The following is a 25,298-nucleotide window of genomic DNA, read 5'->3' as shown; positions in this document are numbered from 1 at the left end:
GCCATCACTGACTGTACCCTGGCTTTGGCATGCTAGGTGTCTGTACCTACAGCCTGGCTGATACAAGGTCAGGGTATCCCTCTCTATGTATATGTAAAATATACTTATGACCAAGCTTGACCTAGCAGAAGCCCAGAGATGATCAGGGTTTGTGGAGTCACAGCCACCACCATGGTTCTGAACGGCATCTGAGGCCCCAAAGGTGGGTGCACTGAGCAATCAGGTTGTGCTGAAGAAACAGAGAAAGACAATTCTGTACAGAAGGTACAAGAGCAAAGGGCTCGGGGGAGCCAGCCAGTCCACCTTACAACCCTTGCAAAATTGGCCAAGGCCAATTAACAACAAGCTGCAGCTGACAGAGAGGGGAGGATTTCACGATAAGAGAGATGGCAGGAAGCCTAGAGTAGATCAGAGCTTGGAGGGAAGAGTGGAAAAGGCCTCCTGGGAATGAGTCTAAGTAGGACTACTAAGGAAATTTATGCTAATATCTCTCAGGAGGCCTTGGAAAAGGGAACATAGGTAATAGCCTTGTGAGATGCTGGTGAAGATACAAAGTTAGGAGTACAGGGGAGAGACAAGAATTAGCTTAAGTAGATAGCAAGGGGTGGGGAATGCACATTACAAGTATCAAAAATGGAGTTTTTAGAGCAAGATCCAGAATAAGGGGTGAACTATAGTTCAATTATAGAGTAGCACAAGTGCTCTATCTGTAAACAAAAGGGTTGCTGAGAATCTCAGGATAGAGATGTAAGACTTCCTGAAGATAAAACTACAAGCCAAAGACCAGTCGGTTACCCCCAGTTTGGGGGGATGGAGACCTCCAGTCAGGTTACATTTTACCCCCAAACAACAGGCAAGTCACTCAAAAGCCAAAGCACTTTCTTGGTGAGGGAAGAGTCAGTGAGGGACAACATACCATATACAGGGAGCAGCTGCACATGGAGCTTCTCTTACATGCAAAGAATCTGGCATTCATTTTAGAAAACCTCTTCAAAGCCATTCTCCTGCAGACGTGGCCTCCTTGCACTGGGGAGTGCTTGGGAGTGGCTGCACTGTGTCACAGCTTACTCTATTCCATCCCCTCCTGCACTCCCATCCACAAATACACAGAAAAGGCAAACATGAGACCCAGCAGAGGTGTGATATAGCAGCTGTCACACTTTATTTCATTGTTTTGTGGTTTGTTTGGGTTTTTTTATTATTTTTCCTTCTGCTTGAAAAAGAGGAGACAGAGAAAAGTTACAAAAGTACTAAAAGGCAACAATATTGGCAGGATATCCCTGTTTCCTGCTCCCACACAGGGTAAGGCAGCCTGCCACACCTGTGGGCTGGCAGAAACACACCTCTGGGCCCCTGCACCTCGGCAGCTCTCGCTGAGCAAAGCCTGGGGCTGCAGGGCCATGCAGGGGCTGCTGCCCCAGCCATCTGCATGGATAATGCACCTCTCAGACAGATACCAGGCTACGGCTGTCCCAGCTCCTGAGCACAGGAATTTGGTCCAAAGGGGCAATGCTTCCTGTCCTGCACTGGTCAGCTTGATCTGGCAGCAGTTAAAAAGCTGAGCTGTGTCATCAAAACAAGGTAAGCAGAGTTTCTACAGGGCAGGAGGAATCAGCAGAGGAATCAGTCTCTCTTGGAAAAAGAGACTTGCAGGGAACCACAATGCTCTGCCAGAGGTTCCTCACCAGTAAACACAAGTGACCTCTTGGAGGTGGTGCTGGTGCAGCGGGTGGCCCAGCTATAACAGTCTGGAGCCAAAAAGCAGGCTGAGCTGGGGCAGCATCAGGACTGAAATCCTCTCACCACTTTGCCCAGCTGCTCTGCCTGCCTGAATGAGAGGCGGTCAGGGACATAGGAGGATGGGGTGGGGGATTCAGGTCCCCAAATCTACAGCCTTTGGGCTTTCCCCAAGGATCTCAGTGAAGGGCTCAGACAGTACCAGTGAAAGCTGGTTCACTGTGTGGCCTCCTACTGGCAGCTGGACTGACCATTGGTCTCATCCAAAGAGCAGCATCAAAGACCTCCACACTGGAGCAGATTTAAAAACAAAAATTATTTTGTATTATTCACAGTTGCTTCTCTTGATCCAGACAAGTAGTAAACTGCTTGCTCCCTCTTCCACTCAGATACAGGTTCATGGTGGGGACTGCCTAGACAAAGAGGTTACCCTCTCCACCAGGTGCAGGAAAGGGAAATGCCTTGTACCTCTGCTTCAACAGGAGAGGCAAGAGTTTGTTTCATTAACTCTTGCCTTGTGGTACAAAACACATATGTGCCTCAAGAACAGATCCCAGTCAAACGCCAGTGGTAGCAAGGCCTGGCATGGTCCTGACTGCATCAGAATTGTCTATGGAGAAACAACGCACAGGTTCACCTAAACTCCCCTCCTGTTTCTTCCACCAGCAGACAGCCACAAAACAAACCTCTTTTTCCCCACTCCTTGCTACATCTGGGAATACTAGTTCCACTGATACCAGAAGAGTCCACGTGAATTTAATATGTATTTAGTATGAACAAGGGGAGTGGAAAGCTTGCTGGAGACATTAAACTGGGTTGGGTTTGATGGTACCAGTTACCTTCAGAAACATGTTAGGGCAGCAGGGTATTGGGACAATGCTAGGGGGAAGTGCTGCTTATACCAGAACACAGACAGACTCAGCAGAGAGAAGACCCAAGAGCACACAGTCACCCCCAAGTTCTTCTCTTCTGCTGAGAGGACTGAGGGTGGGCACTGTGTTTTCCTGGATGGTTGGACTCAGACCTCTCATTCTACAATTTTATTATAACCCCTGATCTACAAGTGGGAGGCTCATGCCTCCCGTTTCAATCCCTTTTTTGACAATATCACTGAATTACAGCAGACCACCTGGAATACGCAGTTAAATGTGCCGGTTACCCCTCCACACATCTCCCTGTCATAGGATATTCCACTTAAGAGAGCTTGATATGAACACAATGATAACCATATCAGAGAGGGATCTTCTTGTTTTGCAAGCAGCCCTGTATAGCCTCTTTCTCCAGTCCTGAGCTCACTTTGGAGTAGGAGAAGTGTCAGGTCTATAGCAAACTGTAACTCGGGTATCTTTGGAAAACTGATTGGACTTGGTTTCACACCTTGATTACTCATCCCTGCTGCCATGCAGGACATACTAAGCCCTGAACCCCTCATACATATCTTCATTACTACCATTCTCATATTTAACACTGCCTTGGCGGCTCTCCTTACAGTTTGTGGATCTGACTGCTTTGTTTTGCCCTGAAAGACAAAACTTACTCCCTTTGCCATTGTTCTCATGTGGCAATGGTAAGAAAGCAGGTGCTGATGCAAAGCTTCTTCCTGCCAGAGCAGCTGCATTGCAAAGATGTATCATCGGCCCTTTCTTCTCCCACCCCTCCCCTTGGGCATCACCACCTCCCCTTCTCCCTGCCAGGCAGGAGGTTGGTTGATAGTTCCTGAGGTTTTCTGGAGAAACTCCTTCAGTAGGCACATGACGGTTCTTCCACTGGAGCTATTGGGCTCAGCGGCTTCAAGGTGCTGAGGGAACGGAAGGCAAAGGTGGATGGATCATACATAAAGTGGGGTGGCGGGCAGCCTCCATTGATGCTCTGCAGGGGAATAAAAAGAAGGATGAAGTCAGTGCTCATATAAGCTGCAAACAGCGAAGTTCTTGCCTCAAGTGCTTTGTCATACCCCTCTCTGGTACAATTACATCTCCCTGAATGGGTGGTCATGCTTGTACTTGCAGCAAATGGCACTAACATAACCAGTGCTCACATCCTACCCTTCATCTAAAAGGCATGCATGCCTCCCTCCTCCAGGACTGAGGTCGCTAGGATTCACAGGACTAGGAGCTATGGGACCTGTAGCCACTAAATGAAACAGGTTAACCATGATGCATTTAGAGTCCCAGAGTCAGAACAGCATCACTGCCAAAAGGTATCACTTGGAAAAGCTAAATTCAGATTCACTTAGCGTGCAAACAGGATCTATTACAATTTTGGAGCACTGAGACAAACCAAGTTATCTCTGAAGACTCGTTCTTCAGGCCCCATTTTATAACGACTCTCCAATAAGGATTTACAAATCAGCCTTTCTTAATCTCTCAAGTCCCAGGCACACTAAAACTCTCAAAAGTTTTGGTTCCAGACTCCACAGTTTAATGAGGAATGCCTGAGAGATGCCTGGAGGAAAAGATCCCACCTGATGGCCTTACAGCCTGGTTTGTACCATGGCCACTAAAAACCATTCTCTTCCCTTTTGCTCCCAGTGCTCAGAGCACAGCCAAAGCAGATTCAGAGTAAGGAGGCCAAAAATACCCATGCACTCCCCGCACTGCGTGACAGGACAGAAACACTGTTCCCCACTAGGCTTTGTGGTGACCCATGGATCCCAGAGGAATTATGGTGCCAAAGAAGTGATTCCAGTCCGTTAAATGTGAAGAGCTTTCTTTTTACTTTTCAGGAACTTTGTTTTGTTTCTTTCCTTATGCAAGCAGAAACACTAGAGGGGCAGCTACTTCACAGACACTTTTTGGTCAGAAGAGGAGGTCTCACTGCTCTATCAGCCAGTAGAGTATTTACTCATGATCCTGTAAAGTTCATTCCCCATGAATAGGCATGAGCTACTGAGTGCCACAGGCTGGGAAACTCATGCAAATGTCCCCTACTCTCATTTCACTTCCATCACTGTTGAGAAGGGCTTTACCATTGTTTTCATGGAGGTTAGAAAAAAACAACAATGAGAAATGGGTTAGAAAAAACACAAACACCACAGGCTGGGCAGACAAGTGAATGAGAGCAGCCCTGCAGAGGACTTGAGGGTGATGGTTGATGAAAAACTCAACATGAGCTGTCAATGTGCGCTTGCAGCCCAGAAAGCCAACTGTGTCCTGGGCTGCATCAAAAGAATTGTGACCAGTGGGTCAACAGATGTGATTCTCCCCCTCTACTCTGCTATGGTGAGACTCCACATGGTACTGCATCCAAGTCTGGTGCCCCCGATATAAGAAGGACATAGAACTGTTGGAGCAAGTCCAGAGGAAGTCCACAAAGTTGACAGGAGGACTGGAGCACCTTTCCAAGAAGATGGGCTGAGGAAGTTGGAGCTGTTCAGCCTGGAGAAGAAAAGGTTGTGTGGAGACCTCATAGCAGACTTCCAGTATCTGAAGCGGGCCTACAGGGAAGCCAGAGAGGGACTCTTTGTCAGGAACTGTAGGGACAGGACAAGGAACAATGGGTACAAATTGAAAGAGGGGAAATTTAGGCTGGATATTAGGAAGAAGTTATTTACTGTGAGGGTGATAAGGTACTAGAATAGGATGCCTAGGGAGGTTGTGGACACCCCAACCCTGCCAGTGTTAAAGGCCAGGGCAGATAAGGCCTTGAGAAACCCGATCTAGTGGGAGGTGTCCCTGCCCATGGCAGGCAGGGTTGAGACTAGGGATCTTTAAGGTCCCTTCCAACCCTTAAAATTCTATGTGATTTGGATTGGGTTCTGGTATTACATGACTCTCTGTTGCCTTTTCTAGGCCTTTCCTAACTAGAACCATGGTTTCCTTTGCTCAGCCTGCACTATGTTCCCCAAAGAATCAGGCTCTCTAGGAACAATTACAAACTTTATTGTCTCATCTAAGACAGAGGTTCATTCTGGCACTTCAAAATCAGGTCTATCAGACAGCTGCAACCACATAACAGCACAGTAAGGTGATGTTTTGATGCCCCACCTCTACCCTGACTGTGTTTTAACTTATCACAGGACAAGCACACACAGATTTTCCCCAAAAGCTGCTCAGATGGTTGGTCTCACCCAAACAGCCATAGCAAATCAGAGAGAGCTAGGGAAGTGTCCAAAAGCCAGGCCTCAGATGCTGCAGTAACTGCAGCAGGATTTGGAAGCCTCTGCCTCCAGCTCTTGGTCACAGTCCGGCCCCATGGGGCAGCCTTCATGTCAAAAAGGACATCTTTAAAAGCCAGTGTGGGCAGCATGTTCCTGCCTAGTTGGTATCTCCTCTGCAAATTAAGATGGGCACTTGAAAATAGAAAATGCCAACATGGTGCTTGGTATCAGTTGTGCCTGAAGTTTCAGCCAGCAAATCATGCCCTGCTACACTCCCCTGACACCTTGGCCAGCAGCATAAGAAACAAGAGAGGCAGATTTAAGGGCCTTTACTCAATAGCCACCTGCTGTGGGGTTATATATGGTGTGTGCTCTGGCAGGTCTCAGAGCTGGAGGGTAACATAGCAACCCCTATTCAAAGCTAAGGGGCAGAATAAATCAGCACATTTGTCCTTCTCCAGAGCAGAGAAGGTCCCCTGCCAGTGCCAAGAGGGAATGGGAACAAAGAACCTGGCAGTCCCCTCCATTTTGAAATGCCAGACAGGATTAGGGAAGGCAGCTGAATCCGTTCATTTCTGGCAGACGGCAAATGAAGAGGCTGGGGAAAGATGGGTCCTAAGGACAGACGAAAGTCATCTACAAAATTCACCAGGCTTTGGGTGGGCAGGTGCTCTGCAGTTTCTCTCTGGGCCTCCTTGTGAGGCCCTTCTGTGTGGGGCAGAAAGCCTTCCCAGGGCACTGTGAGGAAGACAGGCACAGAGAAAGGGTTGAGGTGAAGGACAGGGATGTGAGAAGACATGGGAGAATGCAGAGATTCACAGGTGGCCAGGCAGCTGGAAGTAAGACTCAAACTGCACCCAATCCTGCCTCTTTATCATGGCACCCTTTCAAGCAGCCACAGGATGATGGCTGGCTTTCAACAGCAGCAGACAAGGGCAGAATGAGAAGGGGCCCACACCTGACTGTAGGTAGTAACAGGAGAGGCAGTAATGCAACTGCCCTCTTTCAAGGCAACAACCTGCACTCCTTTATAACCCTGAGCAGTACAGGACTGTCTTGAACCTACTCCATGACTGACAGGGCAGCACCTCTGCTACGGATCTTGTTGGAAGTAGGAAACCTCCAAATCCCTTGACTTCCCTCTTGTAGAGGAGCGTTTTTTGATTAGAGCTCTCAGGATGACCAGGCCTGATCTGGCTTAGTCCAAGATACCATTTGGGCTCACAGCATGTGGCAGTCTGGCTCTGATGAGTAGCACAAGGCAAAGCCCTATAGATGTATTTCCAGAAAGAAGACAGATAGAGCCGGCTGCCAGGAAGAGAAACACGTTCCTCCCATCCTGTCGCTGGGCCAGGTGTCTCCCCATAGTATGGTCAAGTGTCCTAGCCAGCTTGCCCTTCCCCTTGGGCACCCAGCCCCAGACTGTGATTCTTGGGACATTGCTTTGACTATGGAAGGGTGTTAAGAGTGGTTGCTGCTGCAGCAGGTCCCCAGTGAGTTTGCCATAAACCTGCCTGACAGCCCCTGGTGAGCAACCCCAGGCCAGCTCCTGCAGAGGCTCCTCAGAGTGCAAACAATATGTGCTTGACATTAAAGGCTTGTGTGTTCACTCTAATGGCATTCGCGCAGCTGGGTAACGTGCACAAAACGGAGCCTAATATGGGCCCTGTGCTCATGGAAATCATTAACCAGAGCCCTCAACTTGTTAAGCAATGTATTTACACAGCTGGGGAATGGCCCGAGTCAGAGCCACTTGGCTGCTGACAGGAGGGCACACGCTCTGTCACACACACATGTTCACTTGCACACACTCACCTGCTCTCACACGCCTCAGGTTCTCCCCAGTACACAGGCGCTTCCTGGTCACTTGTTCACATCCCTCTGTGTACACACAGACCTCCTCTCGACTTGGAAATCACAAGGAGAACTGTCCCACTCATACAGATCTTGTCTGCTCATATAGTAACTCAAGACAAGCAGGCAGAAACTCCATAGCATCCAGGGGATGGTCATCACTTATTTGTACAACTCCTCAGAAGATAAGGTAGTTCCAGTACCTGCAGATACCCATGATGCCTCGTTGCACACCTTATTTGAGTTAGATGAGCTCGTAAGGGAGATAAGCTCATCTGACACACATTTCAAGCAGCTATGGGCAGAATCCCTTGGTCAAGGACACATCTTCACCTGTGTATGTGTGCTTACACATACACTCTTGCAAACCTGTATTATGATCACCAATAGTGTCATCACCTTTAAATACAGGTGGCAAATAAGCAACCAGGTTTGAAAGATATCTGAAGCACAATAAGGAAGAAGCACACCTAAAGATAGTGACTGGATGGAGATGCCTCAAAGAAGACTAGTAAGACCAAACACCACAGAAGAAATGTAGAATTTTGATCCTATTAGCAGCTCTCAGAAAACAGAGAAATGAGCAACTCTTCCATAAATCCATCTGTAACATAACTATACATTTCGGCAAGGAAAAGTACATAGGAAGAAGATAAACACATAAACATGAATCTACTACTATGAACCCACAGTCCTCCTAGAAACAAGTCCCTTACCTCTATGAAGTCTGGGAAAATATCTCAAATGCAGATTATAACATAATTTTGGTCTCATGATTTCAAAGAATCACAGTTCTCCTCTCTGGACAAAGCAAAAGCAAGCACAGCTCCAAGTGTGCTTTCAGCTGTGGGAATGACAATCCCCAGAGGAGGGGGAAAATGCAGTTACCCAACACAATGTCTTCGAAGGGAGTGGTGTGCTAGGGGTGAAAATTATGCCCTGCTTAAAACTATTTGGTCTTCTTTCATAAGAGCTCTAGTATCCTGGTGGGATTCAAAATCAGATCAGCTTGTGCATTCTGCCAACCCATTCCTACTCAAGGCCAATCCAGCACAGCAGTCCCTTCTTTCCTACCCTTGGGCCCCAGTGGTTGGGAAATGCTGCTGAGCTCCGTTAAAGGATGCTGCCTTCCAGTGGTGGGTGGATGATCCCTTTGCAGTCTGTAGACTCACTTGTTAAAAGTCCGTTGGGATGAAAGGCACCATGTAATTGCAAGCTGTAAAGGCGCATCCGATTCCCACCACCACCCTGTGTGGAAAGGAATAAATCCCCAGAATAGCCTTGGCAAAGACAGATCCCTGCCTGAGATGCTGCCTGTTTGTGAGACAGTTGCCTTGCTCAGGAGTGCACAGAGCCAGTGGTAGCACCAATATCCAGGCAGGGCACAGAGAGAGTAAAGGCTGTCAAACTCCACAGTGGAACATTTACAGGTACACTGCTTTTAGCTCCACTTTGTCCTCCTTCCCCTCACCCCTGCCAGGTGGTTAGGAAATAAACTCCTCCACACTTCAGCTTCAATGTGTGAAACCATCAGCTGTGAGCAAGGGAAGGGGACCCACACACCTGCTCCTAGCTACATCTGTAATTCCAGACATGGTTCTGACCAGGCCACTTCCTATCACCTCTGCCTCAGTTTCTCCAGTGCATAATACACATATGTCCTGGCTTCTGCAGGAATAAAATTAATTTTCTTCCTACTAATTGGTGTATCCTGTGGTTTAGATTAAGGATGAGAATAATGGTGACATCAACAACTAAAAGCATCAGTATGTTAAGCAGTGTTTATACGAAGTCAAGGACTTCTCAGCTCTTCATACCCTGACAATGAAAAGGCTGGAGGTGCATGAGAAGCTGGGAAGGGAGACAGCCAGGACAGCTGACCCAAAATGGACAAAGGGCTATTCCATACCATATGATGGCATGAACTGGTGCCTTGTCTTCCCAAGTCACTGTTACGCATGATGGAGCCCTGCTTCCCTGGAGATGGCTGAACACCTGCCTGCTGATGGGAAGTAGTGAATGAATTCCTTGTTTTGCTTTGCTCGTGTGCACAGTTTTTGCTTTCCCTATTAAACTGTCTTTATCTCAACCCACAAGCTATCTCACTTTAAGCCTTCCAGTTCTCTCCCCCATCCCATAGGGGTAGCAAGTGAGCAGCTTCATAGTGCTTGGTTACCAGTTGGGGTTAAGCCACGACAGTTCACCACTGTCAGGCAGCTGGGATGGACCAATTAACATCTAGGTGTTTCGATCTTCTGATGAGGGGAGATTTCCTTTCAATTACAGTCTTGCTTCAGGCAATTTCCAAGAAGTAGTCCCTAGCAAGCAGGACCAGCTCCTCCAGTGGAGCACGAATTCATATTTAACTGCTTCTTCATTAACTCCAATAGGGCCTCTGACAATTTATTCTAGTCACAGACCTGGAGTGACTAGTCACTAGTCACAGCTCAAAGAGTAACTTGTCAAAGGCAAACTCCTTTCTCCTGAAAGTCTCTCCTTCACCCCCAGGTTCATATGGAATTTTATTTCAGGGGATAGTTAAAAGATAGACCATGACAGAACTTCCTTTTTTCCCTTCTCTTCCAAGAAAAGAAAGGGTCATTTCTAAATGCTGTTCCGACAAGGAATCCAAAACTTTACAGTTAGCACTGTTTTCTTATATTTTCAAATACCCCTCCCTAAAAGACTAAAAGTCCTGCCTTAAACCACGAGCATAAGGCTGCCTAACATCTACTTCCTTCTACACCACCGCACTGCAAAGAGCAGTTCAACAGTTTACAAATACATCACTGTTCCTCTAAGAAAGCTTCACAAAATTTTTAAAAATCAAACATTTGCAAATGTGTGTGCAAGGCTGTCAGATGGCAACTACCAGATTTAGAGAGGTGCCACCAGACAGACAACACTGAACCTTTTTGGAACATACTTCAAAGAGCCTACCAGATGCTTGCTGGTCACTTGCCCAAAAGCAGGAACAGGCCAGTTTCAGCTATGGATCCTTGCTGGCACCAGCATGATAAGCCTTTCTTCTCCTCTCTCTCACACATCTTTAGATATGTCTTTGAGAAAGCTGACTGCAAGCTTTGATTTTGCCTGCCTGACAACCTGAAGGAAAGAGGCTGCACAAATAAAAGGGACAGATGGGTCATTCAGAGGGGCAGGCTGTTGGTGCTCCCTGGCCAAGTTGCAGCACACAAAGCTCCTGGATCCCAGTGAAGATCACGCTCTGAAGGCAACACAAACCTCTTAGGAACAAGTGAATGAACCCCCATTTACCTACTAGTGAGCTGTGTCTTGCCCCCACTTTTTCTCCTTCTGTTAAGAAATGGCCTGTGCTTCCTGCATACCTGCAGCAGCTCCTGCCCATACCACAGGGTCTGTGTGTGCCTGATCAGGAGGAGAGGCAAGCGTAAGAGTAGCTCCAAACAAACACAGGCAAGGCATGATCTGGCCCTAAATCTCTCAACTGCATCTGCATCAGAGCCTTTAGCAGTTTTGGTCTGCGCTCAAGTGACACTACCTTGCCCTCTCCTTCCTTCCCACCTTCCCCTTTCCAACCCTTGCTCTGTAGCAGGAACATGCTTTCTTCAGACAGATGACAGCCAGCTGCCTCACAGTCCTTGGAGCCAGGAACCCCAGGTACTGTGCTTCTCCCAGAGCCTGCACGTGGTGTCTTCTTGAGCGTGTGCAGCTTCCAGGTTGCATAAGGCTAGGGTAAGCAGATTCCCTCCAGCCAGGCAGGCTGGCATAGAACAGCACACTACTTTCAACTTAAAGGGTACCCAAATTAAAACTGCAAAGTGAGTATTAATTAGCTTGGCATGAGCAGGCTGCAAACACATGCTGACATAGTGTGCTCGCCTCTGGACAAACCACCTCAGCTGTGGAAGCCGAACACAGGAAGTGGGTGTATTATGGGAGAGGTGTGTGGGAAAAGAGGATTACAGCTCTGGGGACTGGGAGAGGCAACAGGTGCCAGGTTCCCACAGCCACGCGAACAAAAGGGAGCAGGGAGCAACTGCAGCAGGCCTGGATGCAGTGGTAAAAGAACTGCCTAATCTGTCATCTTGTATTTGAAGCTCTGACAGAAAACAGTGGCTCTTGGTGACCCTGTGCCATCCCCTACATCTCTCTCTCTACTCCATCACTCAGGTGTGACCCAAAAGGCATTAAATCTGACCCCTTCTCTGTGAAACATACCTTGCCACTTTCCAGCCCCTTGAAAAACGGTGCCACTAGCCATAGCCACCACTGACACACAGGACTGTGTCAGGAGCAGCCTTTGCCATGAAATCCAGTAAAAGCAATGCTAAATAATGTCCAGAGCCAAATGTTTGGAATAGTTTTTAACAGACAGAGACATTCTCCCCTTGGCTACACTGGATCCTTCCCCACACTGAGGAAACTCTGGACGAAGTCTTTTGTCAGGAATTATTCAGAACAAGGGCTGGCGTTCTCCAGGACCATCTATCACTGCAGAGACCTTCAGCAGGCAGCTCACTGGCTGAGTTGGGAGGAGCACTGGATAAGCAAAGGGGTATTCATGCTGTCACTTAGCAGAGGATCTTCTCCATTTTGCTCAGCAGCAGTGTGCCTATCAATTGGAGCCAAGAGCCCATCTAGGGAACTAGAATGACAAAAATCTCCATAAGGGGCTTCTGCCCAGCAAAGTAATCCAAGGATGTGACTGGCCAGAGAGGTGAGTCTCTCTTGTTGATTCTAAAGGGCAGGCTCAGGTTTAGGCACTCGGTCCCATACTAAAAACAATCATGAGCATTTGACAAACCCTGCAGTTTGGGATTTCTGCTGCTTAAGATGTCAGAGCTGTTTATACTTCAAGGCATGTTATGGTATGAATAAGGACACAAGTCTAGGAATATGGCTTGGAGTTCTCCTCACTCTACCTCTCTTCAGGTGAGTGACACTTTCTGCTGATTTCTCAGCGTAACTCACTCTGAAATTGCAATCATGATATCTATCTGCCTCTGGTGTGCATCCAGAGCTAAACGCTTGGGGGCCTATGATAGAAGGGGCAACATATATGTATATATTTGTGTATATATGTATGGATACACATATTATCTTCGGATTTTTAGGAATCATTACTTCACGCTGCGCGGCCAGAACTGCAGGCTTGCACCAATACTGCTCTGTCACCTAGTATGCTTTGCATTTGTGTATAGCTCAGGCATCTGCCTAGAAGGCTCAGTCCAGCATATCTCCTGCTTAGCTCCAAGCTGAAAAGGTCCCTTGTTTTAGGAGAAGAAAAGCCAGCATGTTTCTCAGTGGCCCTTTAGGATGCAGATGTAAGAGATAAGAGACAGGGAAGTCATTCAAGGGATCTGGCCCCTGTCCAAGCAGAGGGCGTTCTCAACATTGATAAGATCAAGGCAAGAGCACAAGAGGTTTATGTTCTGATTTAAAATTCTTATTTTTACATAGCAGAAAACATCTCTCTCATCAGCCAGGTTATCAGATTGGCCTTGAAATCCTTACTTCCTCTCTGCCAGCCTCAACAAGATCTCTTGAGATACCCAGGGGCTTACCAGTTGTGTCTTCTACCCACCTACTGTTGTTAAGATAACCTCAGCTCCACTAATCCCATTCAGAGACTGCATGTAGGAGTTTGTGAAGGAAGAACAAGAATAGGAATAAATGAAAGACTTGTAAGCCTCATCTCGAGAGGGCCTGGAGAACTGAAGACTTGTGATATTACAGACACTCTGGAAGACAGGTCTAAGCACTCAGAGCTGACCAAGCCTGGTCCAGGGCAGAGGCAGAGGTGCATACAGTCATCCTCCTTCCAGTGCTAGGGAAATGTCTCCGTGCAACACCCAACTCACCACGCAAACATGCTCTGAATGCTAAAATACCCCCACACATGTGTCCCCCTCACCCACTGTCAGTGCCTTCCTTCCAGTTACAGACATTACGCTGGCTGACGCTTTGGGGCACCAGTGACCAGGTCTGCACACACACATTGCCCACCTCACTGTGAAACACCTACCCCTCACTTTGCCCTGATGTGTGTATGCTACACGTATCTATTAGGTACAAACCCATACTTCATATACACACTGTCACCTCTAATTTATCTCTGCTCACCTGCCTGAAGGGGCTGATTCTCTTGTTCCATTATCCTTTACTGGGTGGGAACAGAAGGCAAGACTTTTTTTTAATATAATTTGCTTTTCACCTCTCACAGATGCTATTATTCCTGAAAACATAACTGAGCTGCTGCACATTAGAAAAGGTTATTAATTTTTCTGCCTTAATCTGTCTAGGTTCTCAGATTTGTCACATTACTGTCCCATCATCCTGCTTAAGAACTGCTGAGTGAGTGGAAAAGCTGTAGCTGATCACAACCTGGGTTGGCCCATGGGAAACTTATTTACAGGAAACAACAGCAAGGTGATACCTTAGTGTTAAAACAGCAGCAAAACCCAGCCAAGGTCACCTGCTTAAGAAAGACTCTCAAGGACCACGAATATTTCCAAGGGCTGTTTTTCCATGCCAGAGGGCAAAGACACTGCCCCTCCATCTCACCTTCCCATAGGAGACTTCCAGCAGAAGTGGGAGGAAGAGCATAGCTGTGATGATGCATAAGAGTACAACACCTTGCATCATGACATGTCAGCAAAGCCCCAAGATGCCAAGGGAACCAAAGTATCACCAGGAGGAGGGCATTTTTATAAGCACACAGTATCTCACAACCGCAAGAGACACTGATCTCAGCAAGGACAGGAGGAAAATGCTTCACTGATGTTACCAGAAGGTCACTGTCATCATCACCCTCACACAATCCTTTCTCTGTCAGCAGCAGGAGGACTGGAGAGAGAAAGCAAGGATCCTTGCTCCAAACCCTTGGCACAGGCCATTAGATAACCTGTCTGCTCCTCAGATCAGTTCACTCACTACATCTCCATCCAGCTGTACGCTGTCTGGATGTTGTTGCCCACCACAGCTCAGAAAGATGCTCTTTACCTGTGTTGAAACAGGAGCGCTTGTGCATTAGGGCTCCTCAGGTTTCTTCCTGTAACAGCTCATCAACCCATTTGCTAAGAGAAATCTGTCTTCATTTCTTCTACCCTCACCACAATGGCCAAGTTCCAACACTGAACCTGTGCCACCAGACCCTCAGCAAGAGAGAACCAAGCCTCTCACCTCGCTTCCTGCTATCACTCTTTGCAAAAGGCCACATTCACTAGGGTCTCAGAATAGCCCTTCCAAGTGAACTTAGGTCACTAGTGTGCTCTGACTCCATTACTGAATGTTGGGCCAGAGCCAGAAATCACAGAATGGCTGAGGTTGGCAGGCACCTCTAGAGATAACTGAGTTCAACCTCCCTCCTCTGAGCAGGGTCAGCAGAAGCTTGTTGCCCAAGACGACATCCTGGCACACTTTGACTATCTCCATGGACAGAGATTCCACAATTTCTCTGGGCAGCCTGAACATCCTGCATTTCAATTTGTGCCTGTTACCTCTTGTTCTGCTGCTGGGCAACACTGAGAAGGAATACTGTGCCAAACATGTCTAGCTGGCTGGATTAAGGTTTCCCTTTATATGACGAGAGCACAGCATTGTCCTCCAGAGGTACTGACCTCTCTCAGCTGCTTCCAGAGCTGAGGCAGCTCAGCAAGGTATTCTGTCAGGGACCTGCTGCCTCCTCTCTCAGCTAGGTACAAAAAAAGTGGGCATTCTCAATCACTTGAAAAATAGAAGCAGAAATGCATCTTTACCTAATGGCTCTGCCACCGTAACAGATCAGTAAGAGACTGTGAAGTGTCATATGCTATTGTCAGGGAAACCACAAGTGCCTCAGGTAGAGATGCAGTCTCCCAGTGGTGAGGGTGGCCAGAAGGGAGTGGATTTTGTACCATCTATCAGAATAGTGTGCTCTCTGTTTCTGCTGTTTATTATAGTGCAAGCTGACATGGGCTTAGGGAGCAAAGGGATAATTGTCCAGGGGCACAAGAGTAAGCCACAATAGCGAGCTTAAAGTGTCAGAGGAAACCACCCAACTGAGACATCACTGAAACCTCAAGCACCACTGGAAATTTCTGGGTGTCCGGGGGACACCCAGAAAAAAAAGCAGCAAAAGCACATGGGGAAGGCATAAAGGAAGGTGATAAACAAGTTCGCTAAAACATTGCAGCAGGATTAGACAGTCAGTAGGTCTGAAGGACAGGTACAGTCTGGGGAGAGCTCGTGGAGCACAGGAGGACACAGCTACACTGAAAACAATCCAAGCAGGAGCACATGAGAACATAATAGATCAGGATTAATGGGGCAATAAGAAGTACCGGGTCACTGTGGTACTGCTGCTGTGAGGCTGCTGGAAGACAGGACTGAAGTGCCCTGGTAGAAAGCATAAGAGGAGTCAGAGAAATACCACCCAGCCCTGCATAAGGCTTTAGCCAGTCCTACCTACTCCTTCTCCCTTCAGACACTAAATTCACTCCCAGAACAGTGACGGGCAAGGGCACCCAACAGCATGCTTATAAACTGCAGTACTTCTGGGTATACAAAGGCATCAGTCCTATTTCCTGCTGGGCAAGGTGTAAACCCTGAAGGATCCTGGTCTGTCATTCATCCCTCTTGCAAGGTTATAAATTACTGCAGTGAAAGTAGTATCTTCATCACAAAGGATATTTGTTTTCTTCACCTTGACCTGTTTTGATCTGTGTATCACAAATATGTGGAGGATCATATGGAGCTCAGTAGACTGAGGTACACCTGCTTTGGCTGCCATGTGCAAGGCCACACACACACAGAATCAGAGAATGGTTTGGGTTCAAAGGAACCTTAAAGATCATTTAGTTCCAACCCCCCTGCTGTGGACAGGGACACCTTCCACAGGACCAGGTTGCTCAGAGCAATCATCTGACCTGGCCTTGAACACTTTCAGGGATAGAGCATCCACACCTTCTCTTGGCAACCTGTTCCAGTGCCTCACCACTCTCACAGTAAAGAATTTCTTCCTAACATCTAAACTAAACCTACCCTCCTTCAGTTTAAAGCCATTCCCCCTTGTCCTATTACTACATGCCCTCGTAAAAAGTCCCTCTCCAGCTCTCTCGTAGCCCCCTTTAGGTACTGGAAGGCTGCTATAAGATCTCCACAGAGCTTTCTTTTCTCTAGGCTGAACAACCCCAACTCTCTCAGCCTGTTTTCACAGGAGAGGTGCTCCAGCCCTCTGATCATCTTGGTGGTCCTCTGGACTCATTTCAAAAGGTCCATGTCTTTCTTGTATTGGGGGCTAAAAAGCTTGACGCGGCAGTCCAGATGGGGTCTCACAAGAACAGAGCAGAGGGGGAGAACCACCTCCCTTGACCTGCTCATCACACTGTTTTTGATCCAGTCCAGGATACCTTTCCCACAGCACCATACAGCACTGACCAAAGAAAGCCAAGATACCCACAAAGGAGGTAGGAGTTGGCTGAAGAGTCAGGTAATGGGCTGCTAAAGACAAAAGACTCAGAAGTGCAGGCAGCAAAAACTAAAAGGAGGAGACTTGAGCAAACCTAGACCTGACAGACATGTCAAGCATGAGATGCTCGGACACTGCAGTGTCATCCCAGCTACATAGTCATCCAAGCAACGTAGCTCTCATCTGCCATCACCCTGTCCCACATGCCACAGAGTTCTGCAAACACCAGTGTACCATGCAGGTATAGTCCCTTTTCCACAGCTATCTACCAGTACCTCTCACCCCTACCAAACACCACTTGCACCTCAGATCAGCACTTGGTCAAGAGGCATCCAAATGACACCCTATAGGACAGCTATGCTGTATGAGTTCATAGCATGGGATGTAGACTTTCACTCCAAGGAAGCTTTGAAACCACAGTCTCCAAAATGGAAAAGACAATGTATTATTAGCCTTGTCAGCACCTAACCTAAATTTCAGCTACATCCTGTACTCCAGACTAGCAATTTTTGTTACGTAGCTTTTGTTATCAAGCCACGGGAAATCTCCAGGAATCATCTTTTAAACCCCAGTGTTCAATAAGGATTGCCACATTTAGATATATGTGCAAAGATACAGGAACTGCACCAGAAAAGGGCAACTTACATGAATTTTAATTACTCTAGTCTTCGCTCCACAATTCTTCTTGAGCAGCATTTTCTGAAAGAGAAATAGAATCCAGGGATTAGTAGAAGTAGCATGAGGGAACAGAAAGAGGGAGGTTGTAGGGAGTCTCTTTTCATCAACTTTTAGTTAAAACAAGATGGATGAAGGGTTAGGTGAGGTATGAAAGATTACAATTTACCTAAGGTGGCCATCAAGTAATCTGTCCATCTCCTAATCTGAGACTGTCTCAAGCAGCCTGTACAAAGTCCCCTGGCAGTGGCCAATGCACAGAGTCCTTTGGCAGTGACTAACACCCTGGGTTTTGAAAGAACATACAAGAAATTTCACAGAGAAAGGGATGGAACAACTACCTAAAAGGAAGTTTCTTTCTAATTTCCGTCAATTAGTGGTTAGACTTCGCCCTGAAGCAGGTGAATTTATCTTCCTTTATGAAGGAAAAAAATAGTCTCTTTCATGTAAATGTGGACGTTCCCATTCGTTAAGAGTTATTTTCACTATGCTTATTTATTTAGAATTTAAAAATCCAAGGTAAAAGCACCTGCCTGCAGTCCTGAATCCCTTTGCCATATATTGTAAAAGCCATTAAAATTGCCTTAAGGAGAACTGCACAACTTAGCAAACAGGATATACTCGAACCAGTAATTATTCTGTGTAACTGGAGAAATAAACAAGTGAGTTTCAGTTCTATCCCAGTTCTGAGACAGTGCTTTGAAAGGTGGCAAGTGAATAAAATTATTCTTTCCCCCCCTCAAAAAAAGGTCTAAAAAATCCCTCCCAAGTGGAAAAACAAGGCTTCAAGAGAGAACAGTTTTTCCACTAAAAAAATACTTCAATTACATTTTTCATAGTGAAAAACCTGATGATGGAGGCATGTCAGGAAGAAACTTCTCCACCAGATTTTGAAAAAAATAATAGATTTTCCTAGCTCCCATTTTCTACCCTTCTTCAGTTAGAAAGCTGTGTGAAGTGCAGGAAAACACCACACTCACGTGCTTTCACAAAGCAATTGAAGTGTTTTTCAGATGAAATTCTTAACATAAAAGACATGTAGAAAGTCATCTCATCATTTTACCAATATTACTTTTTATTTGTTGTCTTCTTACTTTTTCCAGTACAAGACAAGATAAAAACAACACAGTACAGTGAGCCTTGGAAACTCAAAAAGCCTAAAAAAATACAAAATACACAAAAAACCCTAAAAAAATTCAGAAGAAAAGCCACCATTCCAAAACTGAAGACAGCACTCAGGTAAAAGTATTTGTTATTTTTCCAGTCGAAGCTACTACTGGGAGGTGGTAAGAAGTCTTATTCCTCCGCCACCATCTGCCACTCTACATCCCATAAGCACATCTTTGCAACCCCAGCCCACATAACTGCCCAGAACTTGAGACGGAGCTGGAGACCCACCCAGCATTTCTACACACATTAGCTTCTTTGATCTAAAATCCAGAACTCAACACACTCACAGCCCACTTTGAAACTTTCACATGCACAGTTTGGGGCTCAAGAACAGTGTATTTCACTGTCCAAGCATGCATGGGGAAGAAGGGAGGTGCTGCAAGGATTCTGAGCTTTTTCTCTTAATCCTTTAGCAGGTGAATCCTAATGCTGTCTCAGTTATTCAAAGGGCTCAACAGTAGCTGTGCCTGATGGCTCTACGCCCAGGTCTGACCTAGCAGCACAGCACCAAGTTTTCTAACCTAAAAGGACCCAACAGATGTTTTCACAAAACAGGTAGAAGGAGACAACCAGAATAGCTGAGCTAAACTAACCTGAGCCTTGGCTGTCTGAGTAAACCAGTAATTCCCAGGGAATACCTAAAAAACATCACAGGACTCAGTTCCCAGCCAGGCTGCAAGGCAGCTATTGTATTTACAGTGAAAAAGACCGACAAGGAAGGAGAATGTGGTAGTGCTGACAAAGCCCAGGGTTTAGGGAACGGCAAAGTGAGGAGTTGTGAGGTCTTGCAAAGTTTTGGGTTCTCCTTAAGGTTTTCTTCCAGCTGCTGTGAAATGTTGGTTGGTGGGGATGAGAAGGTAGCTCAAAGCCACAAGCCCACCAGTGGAATAAAATATGCGAGATACAGTTGGGTTGAGCAATGAAAGGGAGAATCAGGACTCTTGATTCTGAGCCCCATCCTTCAGGGGAAGAACACTTACAGCAGAACATCACCTGCTGCAACATATTTGACTACAAGCTGCATGACTTTGGGTGAGACCTTCAGCTTCTCTAGGTTGCTGTAAACCTGAGCTTTAGAGTAGCACTTGGCTGAACTCTCAAGGATGAAGAGAGGCTGTGACACCAAATTCCTCAGTGCCTCAGTAGCACCACTGGATCCTCTGCTGAAAAGGGAAAAAGAGAATTCTGTTGGCCAGGGAGCAAGTACAACACCTTCCAGTACGGTGAACTGCCTGGTACAGTCACACCCACAGGTCCCTCAATGACTCCATCAGGGTGCAATAAAAGACATTATTTCCCAACTATAAATCAGCAGAGGCAGCAAGATATTTACCCATCCTGGCCTTCTATTAAATGTACAGGGCGGACCAACATAGACAGAAATTACAGGATAATGACAAAGACTGACTGAAAAGTTTGAACTAGCCTGTAGGCAGATGGACAACCAGCCAGACTATTCCAAGAAGAATTCAAGTGCTCAGCTGTATCACAAGTCCTACACTTCTGGTAGAAAACAGAAGTGCTCCTTTAGTGATGCTGTTGTGATAAGCTTTAATTACATGAGGATCTTACCACTATTCGCACTGTTGCTGCAGTTTGCAGAGGTTGGATTGTGCAGCAAGAGCAGGATGCCCTACATAACTGTTTCGTCTTTGTTCCTGGTGTTCCTCTTGATGGACTTAGTAAAATGAAAACAGGACATTCCCTCCTCCACAGGCTGTTAAACCTGGAGTATAAACCTCAGCATAGGAAGATTCCTGGAACTGCTGGATTCTCCTCTTTCCACTTAGGCTGAAAGGAAAGTAAGACCCCTTGTGCTGTACTCTTGCAGCTTCCAGGTCCAAGACCATAATAAGATACAAAACAGAGGGAGGGAGAGAAAGAGTAAGCTAGCCACATGATCCTGCAGCTGAGAACGAATACATAGAAGGTCAGTTATCAAATGTTATTCTATTTAATCAAATTGCTTCTACCTCACTTGCAGCCACATGCTTTCTGCACCCAGCACAGTAAAGTCACGCTTTACAAAAAGTAAGTCAAGCATCTTTGAATGGTTTTCCATCCCTCAGTTTTCCCTTTCCTTGCCAAACCTGAGGGCAGACTTTTGGATAGGGAAGCTAAAATGCAGTGCTGCTTAGCAACAGCCAGGGACTTTCCACAGCAGCCTCTCCTCATCCTCTCTCTGGAGACCTCCACGTCACAAGCTAGCCATGAGATGCAGCAACTCATTAACTCCTATTTACATAGATACAAGGCAGAGCTGAAATAACATTTATTTGGCAACATGACTTGCAGTAGCCTAAAGCAGGAGGAATGGCCTACAAGAAAGGTGACATGTTCAGTTTAGTAACCCTAACTATAGACCAATGTGAAAGTGCAGTTTTATTTCCTCAAGTTATTTTCTGGGAGTTATGACAAAGAAAAGAGCAGAGATAAATCAAAGGTCATGAAGAATATTAGTAGCAGAGCTGAGATTAAACCATAGGGTATGGTTTCCAAAACCTGTTCTTCCATTTCCTTTTCTGCAGGTAGAAGAAAAAGACACAGTATCCCTATTTCAACTAAAAAGTCTCTCCTGCTGGTCTCTGACAGAACTGCTTTTTATACATACATTTCTCATTTTAGAATAGTTTCCTTTTCACCACCTCCACAGGACAAAGCAATAACTTTTCTGTCCATTAGTGTTTTGGGGTTTAATTGTTATTATTTAATTTTATTATCTGGTCATAGTTTTAAACCTAAGGGTCTGTCCAGAGTTGGATGCAGTTTAACTATTACTGGTTTTTTCAGACCAGTTTAGTCTATTTCATGCAAAAGAACACAGGAACTCTCAGTTCAACACAATTCATCATTTCATGACACACTTCATCAAATGCTACATACTGGTATACAATCAGCTTGTTACAACTTAAGAATTTTGCAGGGATTTTCACTTGCTTAATGAAAGATTTCAAAATGTAATTAAAAAAAAAAAATCTGTGCTGTAACTTGACTCAAAGACCCAACTTGCAGAAGAACATCAGGCAGGCCAGAAGCCTGCCTTTCTTTAGTTTGCTGGGAACCTTCCACAGAAGGGCTGGTACACTTTGAAGGTATGGACACATCTTTCTGTTGTTGACATCTTAAAGCTCTTGACAGGATACAAAGTTTTAAGCAGTCCAAGTTTTCCGAAAAAGCCTTAGATCCATAACCCTTGTTTTACTTCCATGCTGTTAACCCTACCACCCTGTTTCCCAGTTGTTCAGGTACAAGAAGGCAGACCAAGCTTGAATGTCTAGCACAGAAGAATAGAGAAACAGACTGATGATGTTCCTTGCTTTATTAAAAAAAAAAAAAAAAAAAAAAAAAAAAAAAAAACAACTGAAAGAAGAAGAAACATTACAGTGTGAGGAGAAATTGCACTCTAAGTCACAGCAGAAGGCTGATGCAAAGGGAGAAACCATGTCCAGTGATACAATGTGCAGAGAGAAAATTGCCTTACATAAGGCAGCGAGGCAGCTCCATGGTCCATTGAGCAGAGGGCTAAAGGGGCCTCAACAAGATGCATCTTGGGACAGGGAAGTGAAGCGGATGCCGGGGCAGAGGCAGTGCCCACTCGTGAGCTGGCTGGGGAAGCATGGACCTGTGGCCCTTCTCTCCCAGGAAGGCATTTGAGAGCAAGAAGCCTGCCTGATCTCCTTTCCTAACAACCTTCAGAGATGGGTTTGGGTCAGGAGGAACAGCTTTCCCCACCAGCTGCCAATCAGAGCCTGTCCCCTGCCCCACCACTGCTCGGGCAGGGGGTGGTGTGCAGAGGGTTAAGGTGCAGGGCAGCACAGTGGATAGATGAGGTCAGGGTGCTGCACAAAGTGGCCATTGTGCAGCACACTGCAGCTGTGGCTTCTGCTTGACCAAGTCCCACCTCTGCCCCACTGTGTGGCACAGACAGACAGCCCAGGGGGCACAGGGGCCCACAACTGTGAGCCACCAGAGTAGGGAGATGCATCCAGGCAAATCAGCAGCAGCCTCATGCCACTAATGGAGCAGAGGATTTCAGCAGAGCCCTTTTAACAGCACAGGCTGAACTAAAGGAAGAGGATTGGCTACCCCCCAAAGGCAGTGTTTCCATAAGCCAGACATGAAACCCCAGCAAGGCCCCAGCCAGAGCTCAGTGCCTTCATCTTCCCATTTCAACAGCTTCAGGCATCTCCAGGCTTAAATATCACAGCCCAGTGCCCTCTGCTTTGGAGAAATCTTCCACCCAGGAGAGCAGTGCATGCCCACGTGGCAGGGCACAAGGGAGCAGGGCCATGGCTCCTATCCTTTTGCCAACATAGTGATGGGCACTCTGCAAGGGGAAAGCCAGGTCTGCCCTCCCAATAGATTCAGGAGGATAATAAGCAAAAAAACAAAAAAAAAAAAGTTATTTTGTAGGTTGATTTTGAACTGAGGTTTTTAATTCCTTGGCTCTGAGCAGTGCTGCCAGGACATCGGCATCACCTCTGAGCCCTGCAGTACAAAAACAGTAGAGAAAAAGAGTAGGTCACAGGCTCCTCCTTACTGCTTTTAAGCTGAAGCAACTCCAGCTGACACTACCCCCCATCCAGGCTCAGGCTCTCAGGCATACACGACTTAAATCAGCAGAGAAACAAGAGGGCCAGGCCTTCCCAGCAGTCACCTGAGCGTGCTCTGCATTTGCACCACCAGGGATGCCCTGTGCCAGGGAAACACCCATTGTCTGGGCACAAGGGTGCAAGACTGCTATCCAGTGCATCCATGTGCCAGAGGCGGACACAAGTTCCCTGCCCAGCCCCTGCAGCAGGACAGCACCCGGAAGGCTATAGTTCAGCCACAGCCTTAAATTATGATTATTATCTGTCACGATCTCCAGACTTCTCCAACAGAAGTTAACAGCCTCACAGCAGTTTAAAATACAAGCCAATTCAAATGATTTGGCCAATGGTCCCCTCCTACAGAAACAAACCTCTGCATGCAAACACTGTAAGCTGCAAAGATACTGTGAAACACCCTGAAAAGCCTCTGAGCTCTTTAGAAAGTTATTTCTAGTTCACATTCAGTTGAATTAGTCATTAATGCTTTTTTTGCCACATTTATTTTCAACCTGTCTGAAGCTCCTTCAAAACATCAACACATTTGGTCTCTTAACACTGTGCTAAAGGGCTCCCATCTCTATCAAGATAAGAACCTCAGTTTTCCAGGTAGCACCTCTGCCACCAAGTGCCACAAATCCACAGCCTCCATACAGTGCAAACACCGATGGCTTAATGCCTCTGGACTGGGCAACAGAAGAAATGCTGATTACTAAGTGATCACTGAGAACAAATTCAAATTAAAAAACAATTAAAAAAAGCCAGACAAGGCCTTCCAAGAAAGATGTACTGCAGGGACTTGCCCAGGATCACACTCAAGCAGTGGACCATGAAAACCACAACAAAATTATTTCTGTGGTCACCCCTCCAACATGGTGTCATTAATCACCTTATTTTGCGCACTATTGGGAGGGGCTCAGCTGTCACTGCTGAAGTGAAATGGGTGAGAGCTTACAGCAAATACAAAATGCCCCTGAACCACAGATAAGTCTTAAGTGGCAGAATAGCAAGTCAATCCGACCAGTGATTGCCCTCTAAACACACACAGACCACTTGCACCCCAATCAAGAAAGGTGATCTGCAGGTGAACACTGCAGAGTGGCACCAGGCTGCTGGGCCTGGTCAACACCCGCTACAGAAGAGAGTGAGCTAAAGTCTGGACAGCAAGGTCTGACACCTGGCAGAGCATCCAAATTCCCACTGGTCCCAAGGCCCAGAAAGCAGATAACATTATTCAAATTACAGGCTGCTTTTTGAAGTTCTGCCTCCATATCCTAGAGCCACAGTTAATGCAAACACAGCTACCTACTCACACAGTTGTGGTCTAAGCAAACAGACTCTCTGCCTGTCTGTAGGTGACTACAGGTTTTCTACTGCTCCTCTGTCTTCTTTGTGGCATACAGTCTCCAGATATGCTCTGGATCTGTACAAAAGCCCTGTCGTCCTAGGAACAGATAAAACAGGCCAGATTTGCCCTGGCACTTTTACCACTAGCCCTTTGATTTGAATTTGGGGATGGAGGAAGTGAACACTCTCTATGGAGCATCTCTGGCTCAGCAGCCGCTTCCCCTGCTGGTCTGGCAGAGTCTGAGTCTGCTGATCTGCAGGGTACATCAGATGGTTCATCTATTCACTCTATGCCAACCCCAAATCCCTCACTGAGTTTTCTTTGAGGCCTGGAAAAAATGCAAAGCTCCATTGGTGCAGGAAACAGATCTGACCAAAAACTCCAGCACCTGTGGAG

The 25,298-nt window shown here is 46.5% G+C and overlaps 1 protein-coding gene across 5 annotated transcripts in view; it reads right to left on the bottom strand.

The window, feature by feature from the left end:
- Positions 1–1,134: 1,134 nt before the first annotated feature.
- Positions 1,135–25,298, bottom strand: part of LOC116785087 — a 58,290-nt gene continuing 34,126 nt past the window's right edge. For 3 of the 5 annotated variants that reach the window (XM_032684293.1, XM_032684297.1, XM_032684296.1), the window contains 2 exons: positions 17,766–17,819; positions 1,135–3,606 (listed from right to left, as the gene is read on the bottom strand). In XM_032684293.1, coding sequence (XP_032540184.1) covers positions 3,478–3,606; positions 17,766–17,819 — 183 coding nt within the window. In that variant the 3' untranslated portion in view covers positions 1,135–3,477. The remainder of the gene's footprint in view (positions 3,607–17,765; positions 17,820–25,298) is intronic. The other 2 variants (XM_032684294.1, XM_032684295.1) reach the window with 2 other exon arrangements.

The sequence above is a fragment of the Chiroxiphia lanceolata genome, chromosome 3, assembly GCF_009829145.1.
Source record: "Chiroxiphia lanceolata isolate bChiLan1 chromosome 3, bChiLan1.pri, whole genome shotgun sequence".
Lineage (NCBI taxonomy): Eukaryota > Metazoa > Chordata > Aves > Passeriformes > Pipridae > Chiroxiphia > Chiroxiphia lanceolata.
Note: the sequence above shows the minus strand (reverse complement) of the source record. Positions and strands in the feature narration are given on the sequence as shown.